Here is a 22,588-nt window from a genome sequence, read left to right on the forward strand (position 1 = left end):
TGTTTTTAATAGCCTATTACTGATAAATACAATTTTTGCATTATCTGCTGGAACCAAACTTTGAAATCTGAGTGTAAAAGCAGGTATGTTAATGGAGAGAGAAAATAATTGAGAGCTCTCTTGAGATAGCTGATATTCTAGTAACTTGAAGTAGCTAATGTCCCTGTCAGCTGGTGCATAAAAGTGATCCATTGAAATAATGTGGTCAGATGATTCAGTGGAATTCAAAATCTTACTTTCTTCATTCTACATTATTTCTTTATTAGACTTACAGCTGATTATATAACAATGTTTAATAGTGGAGTATGATTTAATACAGCAGACTGACTGCTTGTACTGGCTGTCTGAGGCTGACTGGCTTGTAGTACTAGAACTTCAGGCTTGTCTTCCACTCACATGCCTCAGGTAGGAGATGCTGGGTCAGTGTAACTGAGTTCATTTGCTCTATAATATGATCAAACTTTACAAACAGGAGGGTTAAGAAATAACTTTATGGACACAACATAAGAAAAAGGGACATGCAGATGGTATTAAGAGAAGACAAAGTAACAAAGTACTTACTAGCTGTTGGAAGACAGTTTTGGTGCAAGGAAGTGGAATAAGCTGTGGAAAGCAGAAGAGAAGTGGCAGAATTATGCATTTTAAGGTAAGAAAATTGGGAGAATGTAGGAAGAACAGAAGGGAAAAGATAAGATTGTTTTGATGTGCTTTTTGACAGCTATTTTGTTTGTTCAATAAGAACATACATCTATCAATAACTCCTTTTGCGATATGTTTTCTTTAACCGTTGAACCATTGTTGTCAGTTCTGCTTTCTGATCTTCTTCAGACAAAAATAGCTTTACCAATCTCTTACTGGCTCTCAGTTAAAAGTTGTTGTAGGTGGTTGGGAGATCCTGTGTTATCTATAGATAGAACTCAAAGCTGTGAGCAACTGTTTTGATGAGTCATTACTCTCTCATAGTCCCAAATAATAAGCTCTGAATATTCCTGTTATACTTCACTTTAAAACACCATAAGCCCAATTAAAGTAGATACTGTAGGTGTCCCAGTATGTCTCTGGAGTACCAGTGTCCCTATTTCACTCCTGCTTGTCATAGGCACATTCATATCCACATTTATTCCACGCTTTAGACGCTGCGTCTGTGCATCACTTACTTTTGCCATTTTTGGTTTTCATTCTCCACAAGCACTTATGAGTTCTTCTGAGCTTTCTTCTCCTGTTTGAGAGCTGCCGTTATATCAGAGGTTCAAATGTCCTCCAATTTCTCTTCATCCAGCCCAGACCAGTGGCTAGATCTCTGACATTTTCCTTTAATTCTAAAAACTTTGTTCCCTGAAATCCCTTTTTTTCCCCCTAATATATCTGATATGAAAAAAGGAGTGTAGTTTATCTAGAAAATAAAGCAGCAGCGAGTCTTCCTTACATTGGAGGATGTTGAAAGATCCTTGTACCTTGGCCTGTAACATTTATGCTACAAAATTGTTCCTTTTATCCTCCATTTTCCTTCCTTTGGATTTCTACTTGTTGGTTTATGCACAGAGCACATGGATAATTAAAGAGAAGCAAATGTAACCCATGAAGTGGGACATGCTCAGGAGGTGAGCATGTATGCACAGACCTTCTATCCATAGTATCTCTTCAAGCACAATGTTTTCAGTTTGCCTGTGGTTAGACTACCACCAGAGAGCTGCTTAGTCTGTGTTTGAGTATGCTGCAAGTTTTTTGGGTTTAGGCCATTTACATTTAATCAATTTTCCACAGAAGTGGGTGCAAGTGGGAATACTGTTGCATTTCTGCAGTGTCTCTTGAAGTTTTTTTGGCTTAAGTCTATAGCAATTTGTCCTTGATTTATGTTTTTCTGTTGCACCAAAAAATATGTCTATTCCATACTTTCTTCTCATGAAGATTTATCAACAACCTGGTAGTTGATAAACAAAAGTTTGTCAGGAACCTGTACTGTATTATAAATAATTTTCCCCATCTTGCTTTCACATGAAGTGTTTCTGTCTTTCATATATTTTTCACATTCTTATATGTATATTATATAATTATTTATATATTATATCAGTATTTATCTCAAAATTATATTTTAAGAAGAAGGAAAAGAAATCACCTTCTGGTTTCAGTTTAGTTCTGCTTGTATATCAAAAACTGCCTTTAACAGTCATGAAGATGTCACATCTTCATGATAATGCCACATCATGAAGATGTTAATGTTTCTTTCATTGTTACAAAACCCAGACCATGCTGGATTCATGACATTCCAAAATATGTTTTTCCAGTTTTCTGAACTTGTCACAGGTTTCTTGTTCATTGTTAAAATGCAATTTGCTTGAATAATTGTGATACAATCTTGTGATGTTTTATTTTATACAATTTATTTTACATCTTTTCCTAGTAAATGGTTCTTGTCTGGTTGCTCTTTTAAAGTTGTTTCATATACTGTCCTTAATAGAACTACATTCTGTTTCTGTTGGTTTTTTAGAGATTTATTTAGTAGACTAAGTAGCCTGTTTTAAGAAAGCATATACCAGAATTTGAGTATACTTTTTAACTGTATAGCACTTGTATTTTATTATGTAGAGATGACTGCAGCTGAATTTCTGCTGAGTTTTCCCTACACAGAATAAATTGAACCTTATTTCTATAATTTATCTATGGCCTTGTTCAACCAGTGTTTCTCTTTCTAACCATCTCTTTTTCTGCTGTTGTCAGTCATGAAATATGTGTAACAGTCTTGCACTGGATCCTAAATAATGTCAGACTTTTAATAGTGGTAAGAAATTGACTGAATTTTATTTCTGCATAGGTGTTCAGAATTTTGCTGTAAAAATCCATTTAAACATTGTTTTTTTATTAAATTGCTATATGCTTTATACCAAATATCCATCTCCAAAAAAATAACATATTAACTATATATGTAGTCTGTATATTTATGTATTTCTGGAAATACATTCATTTCCCAGGAGTAATATGAAATTCTGTGACAAACTTTGTACAGAAAATAGAAGTACAGAATACTCTCTTTTCCTGAGAGTATTTCAATTTTGGCAGTTTTCACAGCTCATGGTGAAAGATTTTATCAACCTTCATTCAATTTCATGAAAATTCTGCATCGGAACTATAGTGCAGAATTATTTTAGCTTACAAAATATGAATCTAAATTATTTTGAACTCTTACTGAGTCAGAAGAGCTGGGATTGCTATTTCATTAAAGCACCTGCTTTGTTCATAAGGCAGCACTCTGTGTACTTACTAGCACTGAGCTCCTTGCACAAGCTGAAGTTACTGCCATGATCCATCCAAGGTAATTATTCTGTATTTTACAAACATGATTCTCTTGTAAACACAATGAAAGCTCAAGAGCAAGTAGCTACTTGCTAGAGTATGTTCCTCAGATTTTTTTCCTCAAAATAGCATTTTAAAAAATGCCAAAATACCATTTTTAATGCAGGCATTTTCTTTAGTGAGAATTTTGTGGTGAAGAGGTTACATCTAGACTACATCAAGTAGCTTTGTGCTGGTGCAGCTGCTGTAGGATGGCAATAATGAAATTGAAAACACGTCTTTCATGCCCTGGATTGCAGCTTTTCTCTGAGTAAATAGAACAAATGAAGTTGCTTTTTTTTTTTTTCTTTTAATTGAGTTACTTTACTTTAGACCCTTAAACCAAAGGATAATCTTCTTGCACAGGATCGAGGAGATGAGTTCACTTACACTGGGAGTGGAGGTAGAGATCTTTCTGGCAATAAAAGAATTGGAGAACATTCATTTGATCAGACATTAACACACATGAATAGGTAAGTTTTGAAAATAAAATTTAAAGATATTTCAATACAAAGAGTTGGGTTGTAGGGCTTTAATTTAAAACTAACATTTTGCTGTATTTTTTCTCTTCTGTACATGCTGTTTTCATAAACAGCAATGCCTGTTGCTTCTAAGTGTTTTATCAAGCATTATGATCTGTTGCTTTAAAGGAACACTCACCTCACAGTGATTTCACACAGTGAAATACATTGCTGTATTGTTGTTGCAGCTTGCAGTCGTGCCTCTGGTTGAAACAGAGAGGACTCTGTTTTAATTAAACGAGAAGTTTGTCAAAACTCTTGACCAGAATTTTTCTAATTCTGGGTGTTTCTTTTTTTAAGTTTCTTCTCTCATGGGTAAATCAGTTATAAATTTAAGGAGGAAGAAAGCATGTTCCTTTTCCCACGATAAAAGAAATATTTTCTATTCTGCTAGCCCTTTCGTTCATCATATTTTTCTATGAAAAGCAAGGAATTAGGGTGCAGCTTTATCAAAATAGGTACTTGAAAGAGAACATATATCCAGAGGGAGAATTAGACATCTGCCGAAGTGTTTTTCCGTCCTTCAAAAGCTGGCCTGAACAAAGAGTACTCCATCCTTTTCTGTTTCTAAGAGCATAATCTGTTACACAACTGACCTCTGAACACCTGTGAGATGCTGAAAGTCACTGAGAACTTTCATTTGCCAGGTCTACATTTAGGTATGTTCTGCTGCTCTCAGACAGGCTGGAGAGGGATGTTTTCAAGCTGTCTAGAGGAGAAAGAGGAAAAGCCTGACTTGGCTGCTGAGAAAGGGAGGGGGAAGGGACACGTGATGTGAAAATTAACAAGATCAAGGAGGGAAGAAATATGGAAGTAGGTTTAAGCAATAGCTTTACAAGCATATTTAGTGAATAGAACAAAGTTGTTTTGGGACACAGAATTAAAGCTGGACCCTTTAATGTCAGTGTCTCCCTCCTCTTAGCAAATGAGAAATCCACAGGCAAAACTACTTAGCTGTGAAGGCATTAGCGCACAAAGAGTTACAATGTGCTGCTCTCATTTACTGAGCTTGATACAAGTTTCAAACACTTTGATACAGAAGATTATGATGATTCCAGGTAAATGAATCTGTATTGGTTTTGCTTGTCCATATAGTTTTACAAGTTTTTTTTTATATGGAGAAAATTTTTAATGTCAGCATAGTGTGCCTATCTCTTACTGTTCTCTACAATGTGGGCACTATACTTGTACCATGTCTGTTTATACCCCATATTATTTCTTCTGTTTTGAGATCCATCATTTGTGTTGTGGCTGATTCTGAAGGGTTTTCAATCCTTTCAAGTCAGGCTGTGGTAGTAGAAATACTGTTTCTTATAGCAACTTGGTCATACTCTCTTGCTCCAGGTTTCTAGAAGAGGGTCTCTATGGGTAAATCATCTCTCTGGGTAAATTAAAGCTTTTAATTAAAGCTAATTAAAGCTTTAATTAGCTACTATGATTCTTAGTTCTTCTCTGAGGTATTTTATGTATCATGTGAGAGAGGTATGGTATTTTGAGCTTTTTTGAATGGTTATTATGTACTTTTTTCTTTATATGTTTTTCATTGTATTCATTACTTTTGTGTGCACAGTTAAAAAGCCTTAAAGGCTATTGATGGGGGATAGCAGCACAGAAAGTTTGCCTTTTATTATAATTTTAATTTCTTCTATTTAGGAAGGGATTAATTTTAAAAATTAATAATATTAAGTCTAAAAGGATTGGTTTGTTTTCTAGCAATTTCACATGAGTTTTGATCTGGAACCCAGACAACATATTTAGTGTTCCCATCTTTTTTTCTTACCATGCATTTCAGTATGGTCTCATTGTTTCCATCAATTCTGCTGAAAAACATACTGAAAGGTCTATGCTGCTTGATAAAGCAAAATTAGACAAGGGAAACTCACATGACATAATTATGTTAACTCTCAAAACTCTACTTGGTGAAGCAATCTAGTTCATGAGGAATTTAAATGTCTTTCTAGGGCATTGGCCCTTAACTGTGATGCCCCATTGGATGATAAAAATGGAGCAGAGTCAAAGAATTGGAGAGCTGGTAAACCAGTTAGGGTAGTGCGCAGCTCAAAAGGACGGCGGATCAGCAAATATGCTCCAGAGGAAGGCAACAGATATGATGGCATTTACAAGGTATTCTGGTCTCTACAACATAAAATTTCTTGTAATCTGTTTTAAAAAGCCTCATATGTGTTAGTCTGCAAATTCTTCATTATTACTTGAAAGAAATAGTTCCTTTTTTCTTTAGTAGAGCTTTTTAGCTTTAGTTTGTTCTGCAAAGTGAACCAAAATGAAATTATTCAGAGCAGTGATAATAGAACATAATCTGTAATAGGATACATAAGATTGAATATGTAAGTTGCTTTGCGTGTGCTTATTGAGTTAAATACATCCCTGAAGTCTGATTATTTCATTATTTCTTCAGTCTTTCCAGCTGTATCCCAGCCTTTTGTTTGTTTGAAGGCTTCTTAGTTTCTGAAACAAAGAGTGTGCCTTTTAAGACCACTGTATTTATAAAAAATACAAAAATTTCACAGCTTAGGGAAGAACTTCTGTATATAATAATAATGTATAAATCAGTCGTGTCATTTCTTCTTGAACAATTAAAGTATGATGATGTGCATGTGTTTGACTCATGATAAAATAATGGCAGTAATTTTGTATTGTTCTTTAGGTGGTGAAATACTGGCCAGAAATTGGAAAATGTGGATTTTTAGTTTGGCGCTATCTTCTGAGGAGAGATGATATTGAGCCTGCACCTTGGACTTCAGAAGGAATGGAGCGGTCAAAAAAGCTCGGTCTAAGTGTACAGGTTGGCATCAAGACTCAGACAGTTGTTTTTATTGTTAGTTCTAGTAAACAAAATCCTGAGAAAGAAATCAGTTAAAATAAAGCTCCCTTTTTTTCCTTGTACTTCACTGTGGCAGCTTTTGATACTAAAAACCATTATTATAAGCAAATTGAAAAAATACTGTAATAGTGACACAGCAGATGGAACTGCAAATGAAGCTTTCTGCCCTAGTAGAAATTGGTTTGTCTATATGAATTGGAAAATCAGAATTTGGAGCAAATTCTACAGGTGACTAGCGTCTTCCTGAGAAACCGAAAAAACCAGTGCATTTTTACGTATTTTTCTCTTCATGTGACTGAGTATTTTGTATAAACAGTGTATTTTAGGCAGTGATATAGGCTGATCCATGAAAATTTTGGCATTGCAGAATCCATGAAAGATGGAAAGAAGGAAAGAATTAATATCTATTCTTGGTAATGCAATGGTATATTGCATTTTACAGCATACCATCATCTCCCCAATTTATATAGTTTGTAAACACACAGGTACAGAAATACTGTTTAATACACCTGAGTGTGGATTAGGTTCTTTGACTTGACTGTGCTTTCTTAAAAATAGGTACTAATTTAAATGTTTTCTCTATCATATAGGATTTAAACATTATTTTGTAATTATTTTACTATGTAGTCACAGGGATCTAAATTATTTTAGAAGTTACTCCTTTTGGTATTTGGTTATTCCTGTATGTCAGTGATTCTTGCTTTAAATCTGTGCTTTTTAATTTTAGTATCCAGAAGGTTATTTGGAAGCCATGGCTAGTAAGGAGAAGAAAGATAAGGTTAAAAAGCAAACTGTGAAACAAGAACCAACCAGCCAAAGTAATGGAAACCAGAAGAGGACAATTGATGATGGTATTTATTTTTTACTCTTTTAGCATTCATCATCAAAGTCTGTCATGTTACAATTGCCATGGACTAAGTAATGAAATCATTGTGGAAGTGTGAAGCTGTTTGTGGTGGCACACAAGGAAATGACTTTCTAAAGAGAAGTTGCTAGCAGTTTCCTCCGTGTCTGACAAAAAAGACCAATCAGTAATTAGCTTTGAAAATTAACAACCTGTTGAACTACTAAGAAAACTGTACACGCCTTTGTGAGGACACTTGTTATAACAAGACGAAAAAGCCCAGGAGGGTCTCTTTCCCTTCCGGCCGGCAAACAAATAACAGAGACGGGGGCCGGGCTGGCTCCTGCCCGGGGAGCCCCGGGCCCCGCCGCCGCCGGGCGCGGGGAGGGAGGCCGCGGGCCCGAGGCCGCGCCGGGCCGCGGCTGCTGGCTTCTTGCCGCTGCTAAACCCTGCCCCCGCCGCCAGCCTGGGCCCAGCCAGCGGGGCTGGCTTTGCCCGGATTCTACCAGCATAAAAGTTCGTCCACAACCACCAGGCCTGGGCGGCAGGGGAAGGCCATCGGCTCCCAGGAGTGCTGCTGTGGAGTTCTAGCCCGGCTGCTGAGAGCCTAGCAGCTCCCTTCCAAGGCGCCGAAGAAATCCTCTACCACAAACAAGGCCAGAGCCGCCCAGCAGAAATCACATAACCATCTGGGCATACCCGGTTACTATCGTGCCAACCTGAGCAAGATACTAACCGGTTTTAGTACACAACATGAAACATGAAAGTCACAAAAAAGAAGTCAAGTCCCAGATGGGAGGGATTTAAAGAGATGCCTTAATTCGAGGCTAAAATCCTCTTATAAGGCTATGAAGAAGATATAATGGATACATCAGACTCTTTTTTCTCCTATAACCCATTAAAAATATGAGGAGATGAACCGTTCAAATTGTAGGTATCTAACAAAAGCCTCCATGCTAAAGTAAGCAGATGTTGAAATAGCTGTAGTCCCATGAGAAGTTTGAACAAAAAGAAAGAGTGATAATGACCCTGTGCTCCCAGGGAGAGAAGAAGACCTGTGTTCTCAGAAATGAAGATAATTTCAAAGACAGATAAAGAAAACCATTGTTCTTAATCAGTTCATCTTTAAAATAATACCCCATAAATTAACATGGCCCATAAACGCAGTTTTGGGAAAAGCTGTAAAAATGGAAGGGACTTCATGATTACAAATTTTCCAGGCAACTGCTATTCGTAAAAATTAAAAGCTTCAAAAGAACAGTATTCTTATAAAGAAGTCTCCATAAATTAACAAGAAGAGCATCTAAGTAGACTAAAATAGAGTATTCTAGAAGTAATAAACTGGCTGGATTATTTCTGTATGTTGTGAGTAGGAAAAAAAAAGTTGTAGGGAGAGGAGAAGTGTTCTAAAGGTTTTATTCTAATTCTTATTATTCTTTCTTTTAGTTACTGTTAATAAACTTTTCTTCATACCCTTTTCAAGCTTTGAGCCTAATTTGCCTTTCTCCTAATCCTGTCTCACAGCAAGAAATAAATAAGTATATTCTAGTGAGTGCACTGGCGTTTGGCCTACACTAAACCCACCACACTGTTTGGAATACTAGTGTAAATTCATAAGCACATGCTCTTTAATTAAGTGGTAGTGTAGGGGTCTTAATCCTTTTTACTGCTCCTACTGTGTTTTTTGCCCACAAGCTCTGCAAAAAAATGAAAATTCTTCTGTGCAACTGTGTGCTGCAATCCAAAACAATTATGTATAATATGAGTTGGAGTAGGAATTTGCTTGCTGCATTTCATGCATGTAATCCATATTAATCCATGTTTCCTTCTAGAAATAGTTTTGTTTTTCCCTTTTATTAGTTCAGACTAACACTGCTGTTACTGGGTCTGATGGTCACCATCTTAAGCAGGTACAGAGGAGCCTACCAATACACCCAAAGCCATGAGGATGGGGGATGGAGGGAAAGGAGAAGCTTTCCAGCTGACCCAAGAGCAGCAATGGCTGATCAGAGAAGACTGCATGAACCAGAAGCTGTGGGATGAAGTACTTGCTTCTCTTAAGGAAGGACCAGTATGTTTGTTGCATGCATAAATTTTATTCTTTTCATTTTCTTTATATTATTAGGAGAAATCTTGAGTCCCTCTTAAAACCTCCTTTGTTTGTTAAACTTTTGCTAAATATAGACTGTCTAGCATTAGTTTTATTTGTCACACTTGTATTTCAAGATGTCTAGCTTGTGCAATTTGCTCTTGAGAGATGGGTTAATGCCTCCACAAGAGAGACCTTTTCTTGCTCAAAAACTATCCTGAAGTTAAAAGTGCAATTTTATTTATTTTCATTTTTGAAGAGAGCATGTTTTCTCTGATATAACAAATGTATTTTTATGCTGTGCTAATGTCAGAAATCAGACATGAATAAAGGTGGTTTTAGTCACTAGGTTTTGTTTAGACAGAAAATAATTTTATGACACGTTTCCCAGAAACATATGCCCCATCCCTCAAAGTGTTCAAGGCCGGGCTGGATGGAGCCATGAGCAACCTGGTCTAGTGGAAGATTTCCTGCCCATGGCATGGGGGTTGAAATAGGTGTTGTTTAAGGTCCCTTCCAACCCAAACCAACCCTTCAAACCCAAATGTGATTCTGCAATTCATAGAAGAGCAGGGAAATAAAGCCATTAAAGACCTGCTTTCTGATTACTTCTAGAAATCTGTGCTCAGAGATAAGATGGACTTAAGAACTTCTGGAAGTACATCATCTTTATGTAGTAAGTGGCATTTATGAGAACTGTAATAGCATTTGTCTCTTTTATTTCTGTTCCCTACATTAGAATTTTCTGAAGAAACTGGAACAATCCTTTATGTGTGTCTGCTGCCAGGAGTTGGTTTACCAGCCAGTGACAACAGAGTGCCTCCACAACGTCTGTAAAGTAAGAATAAACTGCTTGCTCTGGGCTGTTTTCTTGGCTCTGAGACACCAGTCACCAAAGCCATATGCATTTTAGAAAGACAATAATAATTGCATAACATTCTGAGCAAAATCAGGCAACAAGTTTCCATTCAGTGTTTCCTGTGTAACCTTAATTTTGTGTAGCAAAGAGTGGAAGTATGTTTCATATAGTTTCTGATAGACATAATGTGTGAGGTTTACCATTGCAGTCATGCCTTTGTGACCAGTGGAGGTGCACTAGGAATTGGTTGGGTCTACAAGTCAGATTTTGGCACAATAGCAATGATTTAATTTTACATAATTTTACAAGAAATAAAACCAGATTTTATAATTTTATAACTCTTTCTTAAAAGTTGTGAAAGGGTGGAGGATAAATACCCTAGAAAGTTATTTGGGCTCATTCAGAGAAAGTTATGTTATCTTGCTAATTTTGGCATTGCTCATGTTAGTAGGAGACCATGAATGTCAGTACTTTACTTATGTGTCTCAAAATCTTGATCGGTTGGAGATAATCTAAGAAGCTTGGAATCAAATCTGGACTAGAGTTAATTTTGTAGCATTGGTATGTACAAAATTAAGCACTGAATTGTGCATATTTGAATGGTGCCTACCTAGTATGTCTGCCTGAGGCCCTAAAAGGACTCAAAATACTGTCATCCTAGTACAGTATTTGGTAATGCAAGGTTGTTTAAGAAGATACCACTCCAGTAAAAATCAGGGTGTTGTTATGTGTGGTCTGCACATAACATGGAACAATTATGTCTCTCTGAAAAACATAAGAAATGTTGTGGAGTTAAAATTTAGAATTGTAGAAATTGGAAAACCATGAAAAAAGAAAGAAGAGAAAGCTGAATGGCAACACATGCAGAAAGCACAGTGTTTGAAGATATCAGTACATATTTGAGAATACAATATAACATCCAGGTAAAGTTGTAAAGAAGTTTCATAGTAAGCTGCTGTTGCTGTTTAGACAGAGATCTGCCATGCCCTAAAAAATTTTAGATGCTCATCAGCCTGCAGTAACGTAGTAAGGATGACAGCACAGATGCTAATGTGTTGCAGTTTGTATTATCCTACATATATCTATAAGGCTAAACTGGGTCTATTCTGATGAGTTAGATGGAGATTGCTACATAAACAGTATACATGATCATCTTCCTCTTGATATGGTCTGGAAAAGTATAGCGATCAGTGAAGCTATAACAAAGCTAAGGATTTGCTGTGACTTACAGGAAGGCATTAGTGCAAATGAAGGGGAAACCTCACTAGTGATTTAATTCTACCCAAGCATGGAGAAGAGTTCCTTGGCTAGGACATTTTAGTCATGGGTGGAGTCAGGCACCGGGGCGCTTGGCAAAGACTTCTTTTTTCCTGATAGTACAGCTGATTGTGCGGTTGTGCCTTTGGTTCATAGTGATTCCTTACTTTTTGCTGGTTAACAAAGTTGTTGGTCTACAAGAAAGTTGCCGCAATTTACTTCTCTGTCTTTGTATGTCCTAGAGTTGTTTACAGCGCTCCTTCAGAGCCGAAGTGTTCACCTGCCCTGCCTGCCGCTATGACCTGGGGAAGGGCTACACCATGGCTCCCAACAAGATCCTGCAGACACTACTGGACCAGTTCTTTCCGGGTTACAGTAAAGGGCGATGATGTGCTCAGTCCCTTCTGTACTTCTCCCAGTGACTTTAGAGACAGTAAAGGGGAATAAACATGGGAATTCAGCAGCGGACCAGCCGTCTTGATGGGACTCAATATATTGTCACTTTTTGAAGCACCTAACCCTCTTACCCTCATAGCCATTTCTTGGTGTTGTGAGAACTCTAATTCTCAGCTGTCTTTTAACATCAAGGGTAGTTTTGGCCAGTTAACTAACAGTTTTTAAAGAAGGAAAAAAAAAAAAAAAGAAAAAAGAAAAATAAAAGCTTCAGCTCTTACTGGCCTAGCTGATGCTTAATTTATGATTTGTTTTTTTGTGACTACCTCAGGACAGAGGAAAGTAAATTGTGTCAAACAATGAAACAATGTTGGGGATAAAAAATAGTTAGTGATGTTTTAGCTACACACTGCCTCCTAAATATTAGTTGTGCCTGGTCCATGTGGTTTGATTTACAATAAAAAGGAACCCAATAACAAAACCCAAACCAAAAGAAAACCCACAAAAAACCAGGAAAAATAAATAGATTCAGCACTTAAGCCATTTGGATTAAACAGCAAATTCTGTGGTGTGCATAATCCCTTTTTTGTCTTTTTCTTCTATTATGCTGTATTTTTTTGCAAGAACGGGCTGATTTTTAGTCTATTTTTGTGAGCTTCATTGTGCTTTTCTTGTATCTTATGCAAGTTGACTACTAATGACTAATGAGAACAATATGAATGCATTGTTGCTGCATTAGTGTAAAGTGATCCGTGTTTTTTGCACTTAAAGAGGGTATTCAAGACACTCTAATTGTGTAAAAAAATAGTTCATATAAAAAAAGCCACTTCTGTATTAGTTAAACTGTATGCTTTTAGTAGGTCTTGTATCAGTGGCAATACATCTACACAGCATTAAAGGCAGTGCTAGCTAGGGTTCAAATCGCTTCATATTGTGATCTGAAATTTTATATACAATATATCCCTCCCCCAAAATATACCTTATTAAATATTTTATGATTCAGAACATTTGCTAATTTCGTTTTTACTATTATCCACTTAATTAAGTCATGAGATTTTTACAGGTGTGAGGCTTTATATTCCTTAACTAACTTCTCAATGAAAAGAGCACTTAAAATTAAGAAAGACTGAACTCCAAACCAAGATCCAGTGGTGTCATTGATACCCATGGACTCACTCACAGCCTGTAGCAGTGCTGTCCATGTCCCAGAGTGGGAGGGAGCCCTGCCTGTCACATAGGACTGTTGTAGGGCTGTTGGCACAGCTGGGAGCTGTGGGATTCCTGCACAGTGGTTGGCCAGGTGGATGAGTCAAATTCCCTCTGCAGGCACTGAGGTTGCAGGTGACAGCCTGTGGCCCACAGTGCTACAGGTAGCTCAGAATTTCTGGAGAGAACGATGTGATTTCACCTTCGTAACCCCCATTGCATCTCATGAGCAGTAGCTCACAAGACTTGTTGCTTACAACCTTTTAGTTGAGTACTGTAAAATATTTTAATGCTTTGTTTTCCATTGGATAGATTTTACCAGTTAATTTACAAGCTAAATTTTGTCAGTTTGAGATCAACAGTGGGAAGTTATCTGCTTTATACAAAAACATGTAAACCAATTTTTAATTTTTTTTTCAGTGACATAATCAAGCAACGTGAAACTGCTTTTAACAAACATTAAAGTAGCTTGTCAAGACTGGGGAATTAGACTGGCAACAGAGAAAGACTGTCTTTTCCTCACATTATAAATTTGCAGTAACTTTTCTTGATATTTTACATCCTTAGTACTATATCAATAGCTACTGAAAGATACCCTTTCCAATAGTGAATTCTAGAGTAAAAAAATCTGATTTTCTTCACTATGTATTGCCGGGGCCGGCTGTTACTTGTCTCTGCCCCAGCACGGGAAAAGGTGGTTCTGGGCAGGCCGCGCTCTCGAAGAAGGAGTCTGGACTCTTGCTTTTGGTCTTCAGTTGCATTTATTGTTCCTTATCTACAAAGTTTTTCTGTCTGTCCAGCCGAGGTCTGATCAGCAAGACAGCCAAAGGCACTCTCCCCCGCCCATGGGGCGGTTGTCTCTTTTATAGTGAAAACTACGTATTAGATATTTACCTTTAATTCCCAATACTTTCTGCCCTTGTTGGCAAGTGCACTTTCACTATGAACCAACCCACACATGCCAACATCATCCTGAACATGGATGCCAAGGAGAAGAAAGAAGAAGGACAGGGCATGCCCAGATTCCTCCATCTTGGGACTCCTGACCCATGCACAGAATTCTAGACCCCCCTGTACAACATATAAAACCCCCCTGTACAGTGCATTATAATGCAAATTTTATCAAGTGAATATCATCCCCTCACCACTCAGGCCTGAAATTCTCTCATTTCCTCACATTCAGGTGTCTTTGGCTTCCTGCCAGGGTCTCCGAGCCCCTGCCAGGGCTTTGAGACATCCAGGGCATCTAGAGAGATGCTCTGGGTTCTGACAATGTATTAAGGTGATTTAGCATGTAGGTGCAGCTTTTCACATAAAAACTGGTGTCTGGCCTCACTTTCCTTTAATGAAAGCCATTCCTGTCTCCTATCATCTGTAGTCTCTTTGTGTAAAAACCCCCACTGAAGTCATAAGGTAGGTAATGAAAAAGTTGCAGTCCCAAAAGTTTCACTGTAGAAGATAAAGTTTACAGTACATCAAATATTTCTGTAAACAGCAGCCTCATTTGTGTCACTTCAAAGTTCCCAGGCTCAGTGTGCATATAGATCTTCAACAAGAGGTTGAGTAGTGGGGTGGTTGTAAGGTACAGATCTGTGTGGTCCTTTTCTGTGTTCCCGATGTTGTTTGGTGCCCATTTTCTAATTCACCAAAATTGTGCTTTGAGTGGCTGGATGAATTGGTCCCTTCAGGGGTGCTCACGTACATCAGACAGCTCTGCATGGACCTGGGCAAGTTCCTTTCAAATGTGCTCACAGCACAGAGATCTGACTGTGTAACCAGTGAGAGGATTAGTTTTATGTAAATTTGATCTGGAACATGCTGGAAAAGGCTCCTGTTTAAGGCCTGAGCTTTGGTTACTGGGTGATTTAATGTGGCACTTGGTGTTGCAGGAGGGCTCTGGTCTTTTTAAGCTCTTGGGGCTTCAGCTGTGGATCAGTTTTTACACAAGCTGTAGATAAAGTAGGGCAAACTGAGTGCTCTGTATAAAAAAGTGCCAGAGAGTGATTTGAGAAGCTGTGGAAAGAAAACACTTTCTTACCCAAGATTTAAATAATACTGAGCAGTTCACAGTCTTTTATGCCTTCATGGTCTTTTATGCCTTCTCCAGAATAAGAGAGAATTAGATGGAACTACTAAGAAAAAATGGTGTGGTACAGAACAAAATTAAGTTTGTTACTGCTTGGTAAAATGGATCATTCTGACTCATTGAAAAAAAAGCAGAGATTTATTTAAGTATTAATCTCTGACAGTATTTTCCTTTGTGTAAGTTTATTGCTGCTGTGGCAGTTATCACAAATCAGAACTTAAGTTCCATAATTTCCTACTGCTCTGTTGGACAAATACAGCTGAAAAGTTTAAAGCCAAAACATGACAACGCTTAAAATTCTGACCAATTTTATTAGACTACTAACACTGATAGGTAAAAAAATCAGTATGAAATATTAACACTAGCAATGCTAGTTAGTGGTAATATGTGAAGTAAATTTAAAAAATCTACTTCATCATTTTTTTACAAAATATAAACAATCCTGCAGTTAATATTTATTAGTATTGCCTTATGTATCTGCATATTTTCTACTTTTTTTTAACTGTATCTCCCATGCCACCTTGCAAATTTGGTGTTAATTGTTTAAACTTTAGCATGAAACAGACAAAATGATAAATCAAGGCAACTTCCAACATCAACTGCTGTGGAACAATCACATTTTGTTTACATCTAACATACTGATTGTATTTACATTTTAACTGAGCAGTGTTCAATGAACAAACATGGTGATTATTCAAAATATACACAATATAAATATCCCCAGGAAATCAGGAAAGGGCCATTCTGATGGAGTCAAAAATGCAGGCAGCTGGAAGCAATCTTAGGAAGATGCTCTCTTCTGTTCAGAAAATGGAGATTCGTAGGCTTCCATTGGTGGGCAGGTACAAACCAGATGTTGATCTCCATATATGTCATCAATGCGCGCAATTGTGGGCCAGAATTTGCTTTCAGGCTTCACAAATGGCTAAGAGAGATAAAAGAACCCAACCATCTTAATTTTTCCACCAAATAAAGCTACAAAATTATAACAGACATTAGGAACTAGAAGAATTACAAGTGCTGTGAAAGTGGATTTTTTAGTGAAGTCATCAAGTCTTTTTGCAGTCCCTGAAAGTTAACAAGCATGTATAACAGAAGTGACAGTTAAAAGCATGCTTAGATTTTCAAAAAGGTATGGTCATGTCCTCTAACACATGCCTGTAAAAAAGCAGTTTTCATGAGATGAAAGAAAACTTTATTATCCTTTGAACAACTGGCTTTCACATAGGAATGAAGGAAAAGCAGAGGACACTGCTGTGCTGTTCAATATAGTTACAATGTAATACTTAAAGGAAAGTGGAATGGTGGTGTAGTTGAATTCTTCCTCTTTGAAACAGTACATGCCACTAAAATACTTGCAATTAAGATTCAGAGCAGAAAGGTTGGTTACACATACATTAGCTGCTATGACTGTGAAAGCAATTAAGAAGTCTGATATCAGTGTCCAGCTCCAGCCTGACCTTTATTTGTAGCAGGGCCACATTGGTGTGACTTTCCCCATGCTAACCTTGGGGAATCTAGTCACACCTTATGCAAGTTCTTATGAGCAACGCTTTGAATGTCAGCATGTGGGACTCTGTTCTGGGAGCCCTTGGTGCAGTATGTCAGAACTAAACAGCTGTTTCCAATAGGAATGAATAGTCAGTGTTAAAGTGCTAGGATTGAGAAATCCAAGTCTGCACCTATGTGTGGAGACTTTTTTTTTTTTTGAGCTCTTCTTTCCTTGTCTAAAGTTAAACTAATGAAACTGTGATAGAGAGAGCTCACACACTTAAAATTTGAGCAACAATATAATGGCTCTGAAGTTTTAATTCTTACCACATTACTTCATCTCCAACTGACTATGAAACTACAGAGCACGAAGCATATTTATATATTACCACACTACGAAGTTCCCATTATGTACTCACCAGTGGGAATGCTGCCACTTCTCTGGAGTAGGGACGATCCCACTTGGAAGAAGTGACACAGTTCAAAGTATGTGGTGACATCTACAAGAAACAAGACATGTTGAGAACAAGAAATTGCTGATTTCTGTTGAACATAGTGTGAAGACTTCTTCAAGGCTTATTACCACAAATAAGTAATTACTGTCTAGAGAACACTGTTTATCTGGTGGGGAGGGGAAGGCAGATTTAAACCAGGAGGCAAGTCAGTATTTGGATTTTTTTTCAGTTTGCCTAAAGATGCTACCCAAGGCTTGAATATTCTTTTGGCTTTTGACTAAACTTAAAAGTCAGTACAGCATTAAGAGTGGAACAGAACTTGAGCTGATACTGGTTCTGTGCTGCATTGCTAAAATAATTCAGTCTTGATTTTATTATTAATGTTAAGGCCATTCCACTTTCCATCTTTAGTGAAATAAGCGTCTGTCCTTTGTTACTTTGAGATGACCTTGAAATATAAATTAAGTACTTGTGGAAATCACTTTCTCTGCTCTGTTAGTAAGACTTCTCACTTGAAAAAGTCAAAATTCAAATTTTGAAAAAGTTGACGGTTTCTCAAGTCTTGTGTTCACTGTTGTGATCCATTACTTTTGAGAGTACTGAAAGACCAGGAAGTGGACATCTGTAGACTCAAAGGTTGGGCTGATGCTGGTACCTTGCTCTACATGCCATCTTACCTTTAGTGGGTTAACTTGGGGGTCCATCCTGCCCTCCTCTATTTCAGCAATTTCCTGCCGAATACTGATCATGGCATCACAAAATCTGTCCAGCTCTGCTTTGTCTTCAGACTCCGTAGGTTCAATCATAAGTGTCCCTGCCACTGGCCAGGACATGGTTGGAGCATGAAAACCTGGTGACAATAGCAAAAATCAGTCACAGATAGTATGGTATGAGATAATACATGCATTAGCTATCAGCAGATTCACAAATTCAGTCCTTTTTCTACAAAAATCTAGAGACTGAATTCACTGGTAGTGTTGGCTCTGTAATTTAGAGGCAAGATAAATTTTTCAAGTATCTTCATTTTCAGCACTGAAGGGTAACACCACTGTATTATTTACAATAGAGCTACACACAGATTTAGTGAAACAGTTTATTAAAAAGGAACTTTAATATACTTATCTAACTCACCTCTGTACCTACTGAAGGGTCTGTTTAAGTGGTGCACAATATTGAAGGCTCACTTACAAAGAGCAGGAAGGGTGGGTTTTTAGTAGCACAATTAGGCTTTGGATTACTTCACTGAAGAGGTATTACTGGTTAGGGTTTTAACATCTTTCATGCATTTTTATTAGAAGCAGTTCTACAGGATCAAGCAGTTCAATGGATCCTCTTGTCTGGCAGCCAAAATGCATCCACAATCAGATCCTTAAGAGCATGTGTACAAAACTGCATAAACTGCATCAGTATGGAACTGTTCAAATCCTATTATCTCCTTTAAAAGTCTTCTTTTTTTTTTTGCCTCCCTATTTTGTTTTGTTGGAATCTTATAAAGCTCTTGGCTTTGACCCACTTGCTCCAAACAGTTTAGAGTCATGTAATCGGTAATTTGATGGGGCAGTTTACAAAACTGTGAAGTAGCAGCAGTCAGTAGTACCTACTACAAGTCAGTATATGCAAATATCTGTAATATCTCTCAAAGCCCTTAAAGAAAATGAAGAAGCCTGAAATAATTGCGCCAGATTTACCATCCATAAGCACAGAACTCGACTGTTGGTATCTCCCTTTAGAACAGACTTACAAAATTGTCACTTGCACTGCTATTTTAAAGAGTAAACATTTGACTTGCCATAATCCTGAAGCCTTTTAGCAAGATCTACGGCTTCAATGTTTGCTGTTTTTTTGAAAGGTCTTGTATCCAAAATGAATTCATGGGCTACATAACCTGTAAATAAAAAGTGACATCTATTAAGTAAAGACTAGTGAGAACACTAGTCTTACTTTATAGGAGAACAATGCAATTTACCAAGATGTATTCTGATGGGTTTTGTGGAGAACATGGCAAAAAGACAAACTCAAAAATATCCACTTGGGCAAAACCTCAAGTCTGAGAAATTATCAGGTAAGAGATATACAACTCAGTTTTTGCAGACTGACCCCACATCATATTAAGAAGAGGCCTCATTTACAAAATCAGAACTAGGAATGAGTGGTGGAAGTAGCTCCTACAATTTACAAGTTCTCTGAAAAAATGCTTAGATTTGTCAGTGGTCCAACACCATTTGGATTTTAGGCTATCTTAAATTAATTAAGATAATCAGTTTTATCTTATGCCAGAGCAAAGCTCAAATCTTCTGTTATAGAGATGCTAAAGACACACATTGTCTGTATTTATATCCATGGTTCTGGAGAACCTTCCATTACATTGTTAAATCCTTCAAAATTTGCAATTTTTATTCACTTTTATTAAAGTACAACTTGCAGGTTTTACCAAGATGTATGTATTAAATTTAAGATACAGATTTTGGAGATAATATATATTCTACTCAAATGTTCTTCAATGCTGTTCAGCTTAAACAAGCAAAATAAGTTCTCTGATTGTTACACTACTACCACAATATTTTTTTCATCTCTTCTTCATTACTTCTGTCCTGTTGCAAGGCTGGAGAGCCAAAACAGGGAACCAGAATGTAGCTGAAATATCATGCATTGCCAAAGGAATTCTATGTGATCTCACAAAAGTGAATAAGGAGCAGAAATGAGGGAAACTTGATGGGATTTTTTTTTTTAGAGGAAGTGTGCAAGAGGAAGTACAGGTCCAAAAATTACTTTCAGTTCTTAAATTGTTGCATCACTGGTTATGGAGATTTGGAAGTCTCCACTTGGTTGCTTTTCCTTTTTCTATCAATCTGCTATTGAATTTCAAGGAGAACAATCTAATTATTTACTCTATCTTTTGGCATCATCTTTTTCTAATTACAAACAGATATTACTTTTCTTCTACTTCCAAGTATCTCAATTTCATGGCAATACATCCATAGAAATACATCCATGGAAGTGTGGCAGGTTATTTCTCTCCTTGTGAACAACATCAAGAGAAGTTTGAAATCAGCAGTCACATAGCATTCAAAAAAAAAAAAAAAACCCAAAACCGAAACAACTGTGTTGGAAGCCAACTTCTACATGAGGCAAAAAAAAAAAAAAAAGCCAGGCAGAAGAAAAGAAATTGTCCAATACTTGCCTCTTGCTCCTTTGAAAAGGATTTTGTAGTGCTTCTCTAGCCTCTTTGCCATGTAATTTGCATTTAGTATAGCAATCTCAGAAGCATGCTTCAGACCCTTTGCTCCCATTGTCTGAAACAAAAATAACATGAAGAAACTGATCTAGAACAGGTCCAAAACATGCAAAGTATGCTCCTGCATGACAGAGAGCAGCACCTCAATGCACCTGGCTAGTTCTAAGGCAGTCACTCTGCTGTTACACTTTTCCACACAGCACTCACAGAGAAGCACTGGATATTGAGTGAGGCCACCTTTGGTGTGTGTAGTTTATGAGTGTCTACTGTTAAAGAGGTTTAGCTTGAAGGTCACAAGTGAATGACCCAAACTTCTCCTCAAACTAGGAAGCTCTGAACTGAATAGAAAAAAGAGAACACAAATAATGTCAAAAGGCACAGGCTGCCTGTCTCCCAGGCTGCTATCCCACAGCAACACTATCCAGAGAACTTTAGGCGAGACAATGTAAATAGATGGCATTTTTGCACTGTGAGGAAAAAGCTCCCCTTAAAAATTTCTAATAGATTAAATATTCTATGGGAATAGGAACCAGCTTAGAGTCACAAGTGATTTTTACCCACAGCTGTAAATGGAAATTGCACCAGTTCATATTTGCTGATTTGGAATTCTAGGAGAGCTGGTTTCCCCAGTATCATACTGGCAACAAAGTACTCTGAATGACACTGCTGCTAAGTTCACTCTTCCCCAACTCAGTCACTGGAAGCATTAAATGTAGCTCAAGAGTCCCAGCACACCCTTCTATCAAATAGAATTTGAATCTACAATCATCTCTGTTGGCTAAATATGGCCATACATGTAGCCAAATATTTGCTGGCTTATCACTAAATTGCAAGAGATTAACAAATTTCATAGATCAAGCTGCCTCACATGTCAAACCAAAACTAAGTTCCGTTTTCAAACCCAGTTAAATCCTCTGGAATTCAGGATACTGTAAAATTGAATGTTCTGTAGATGTCAAATATAACAATACTGAATCATACAATTAAAAAAACTCTTGGTGGAACAGTAATTTAAACGTGAAAACTTCAGTGTCAGAAAGTGGAAGCCTGACTGTAGTTTTTCTGCCTGTACTTATCTCAAGACTATTACAGACAAGAGGTAGACGAGTTAGGTACAGCAGTTGTCCTGATGCGACTGGATTGTCATCACTTCATTTCACTTCATTTCAGTCTGTGCAAACATCTGACAATGAGTTGCTCTTAAACCTGTTCATGTGGTTCCAGTAGTCACTGGACTTGAAAGAGAAACAGAACCTCAGCTGATACTCCTTATAAAAGTCTACACACCTTGATATACACCCAGGAAATTGGCAATATAGCACTGGAACCCCAAGGGGCAGCACTGACAGTACCCAAAGGACATGCATCCTTATCCGGCTGTATTTTGATCACAGGGTGGGTAGGCAAGTAGGGAGCCAAATGTTTCTTCCTAAAACAAAAACATTGATTTTAGAGATTAAATACATGTTCCTATGTTACCATATCTAGACAGTTTCAGCAGTAGTTTCTCGTCACCTTGATTCCAGTCACAGTCCTCTAGAAAGTCCGAGCTATGCCTTCTTCAAAAGGTTTATTACACAACTGGTGCCAGTGGAGGATGGCACTCAGTTTTTCAATCTATCACAAGATATTAATGGAGTTATCCAAATAAAAATTACTTTCTTTAGACAAGCAAGATTTTCTTCCTTTAAGGAAATAAGAATGCTGCATGTGATAGATTCACACAGCTTGTGTAGCACTTCCGTGTTCTGGACTACATGCAGTATTATAAACCCTCAAAGTCCATTTCTTACTCAGAAAACAGATTGCTGAGTGAGGTTTACCGTACACACTAGAAGGCCAACATGGAAGCCAGGCTTTGGGGATACAGGTGAACACCACCATTCCTGAGATCAGCACTTGACTGTGCTGAAGAAGGACAGATGCTTGCAACCAACATAACACCTCTCCCAGCCATGACTCTGTGCTGAAGTGAACACC

At 37.5% G+C, this 22,588-nt stretch overlaps 2 protein-coding genes across 7 annotated transcripts in view; one reads left to right on the forward strand and one right to left on the reverse strand.

Moving 5' to 3' along the window:
- UHRF2 (ubiquitin like with PHD and ring finger domains 2) overlaps positions 1-13,140 on the forward strand; it is an 82,730-nt gene extending 69,590 nt beyond the window's left edge. For 2 of the 6 annotated variants that reach the window (XM_064404632.1, XM_064404637.1), the window contains exons 10-16: positions 3,664-3,803; positions 5,813-5,975; positions 6,517-6,654; positions 7,421-7,544; positions 9,445-9,608; positions 10,366-10,464; positions 11,985-13,140. In XM_064404632.1, the coding sequence (XP_064260702.1) occupies positions 3,664-3,803; positions 5,813-5,975; positions 6,517-6,654; positions 7,421-7,544; positions 9,445-9,608; positions 10,366-10,464; positions 11,985-12,131 (975 nt within the window). In that variant the 3' untranslated portion in view covers positions 12,132-13,140. The remainder of the gene's footprint in view (positions 1-3,663; positions 3,804-5,812; positions 5,976-6,516; positions 6,655-7,420; positions 7,545-9,444; positions 9,609-10,365; positions 10,465-11,984) is intronic. The other 4 variants (XM_064404636.1, XM_064404634.1, XM_064404633.1 and 1 more) reach the window with 3 other exon arrangements.
- Positions 13,141-15,718: 2,578 nt separating this feature from the next.
- GLDC (glycine decarboxylase) overlaps positions 15,719-22,588 on the reverse strand; it is a 39,423-nt gene continuing 32,553 nt past the window's right edge. Inside the window, exons 20-25 of the mRNA XM_064404631.1 lie at positions 21,896-22,037; positions 20,555-20,666; positions 19,163-19,258; positions 18,051-18,223; positions 17,338-17,418; positions 15,719-16,352 (exon numbers count right to left, since the gene is read on the reverse strand). Coding sequence (XP_064260701.1) covers positions 16,209-16,352; positions 17,338-17,418; positions 18,051-18,223; positions 19,163-19,258; positions 20,555-20,666; positions 21,896-22,037 — 748 coding nt within the window. The 3' untranslated portion in view covers positions 15,719-16,208. The remainder of the gene's footprint in view (positions 16,353-17,337; positions 17,419-18,050; positions 18,224-19,162; positions 19,259-20,554; positions 20,667-21,895; positions 22,038-22,588) is intronic.

This window comes from Passer domesticus, chromosome Z (assembly GCF_036417665.1).
Source record: "Passer domesticus isolate bPasDom1 chromosome Z, bPasDom1.hap1, whole genome shotgun sequence".
Taxonomy (NCBI): domain Eukaryota; kingdom Metazoa; phylum Chordata; class Aves; order Passeriformes; family Passeridae; genus Passer; species Passer domesticus.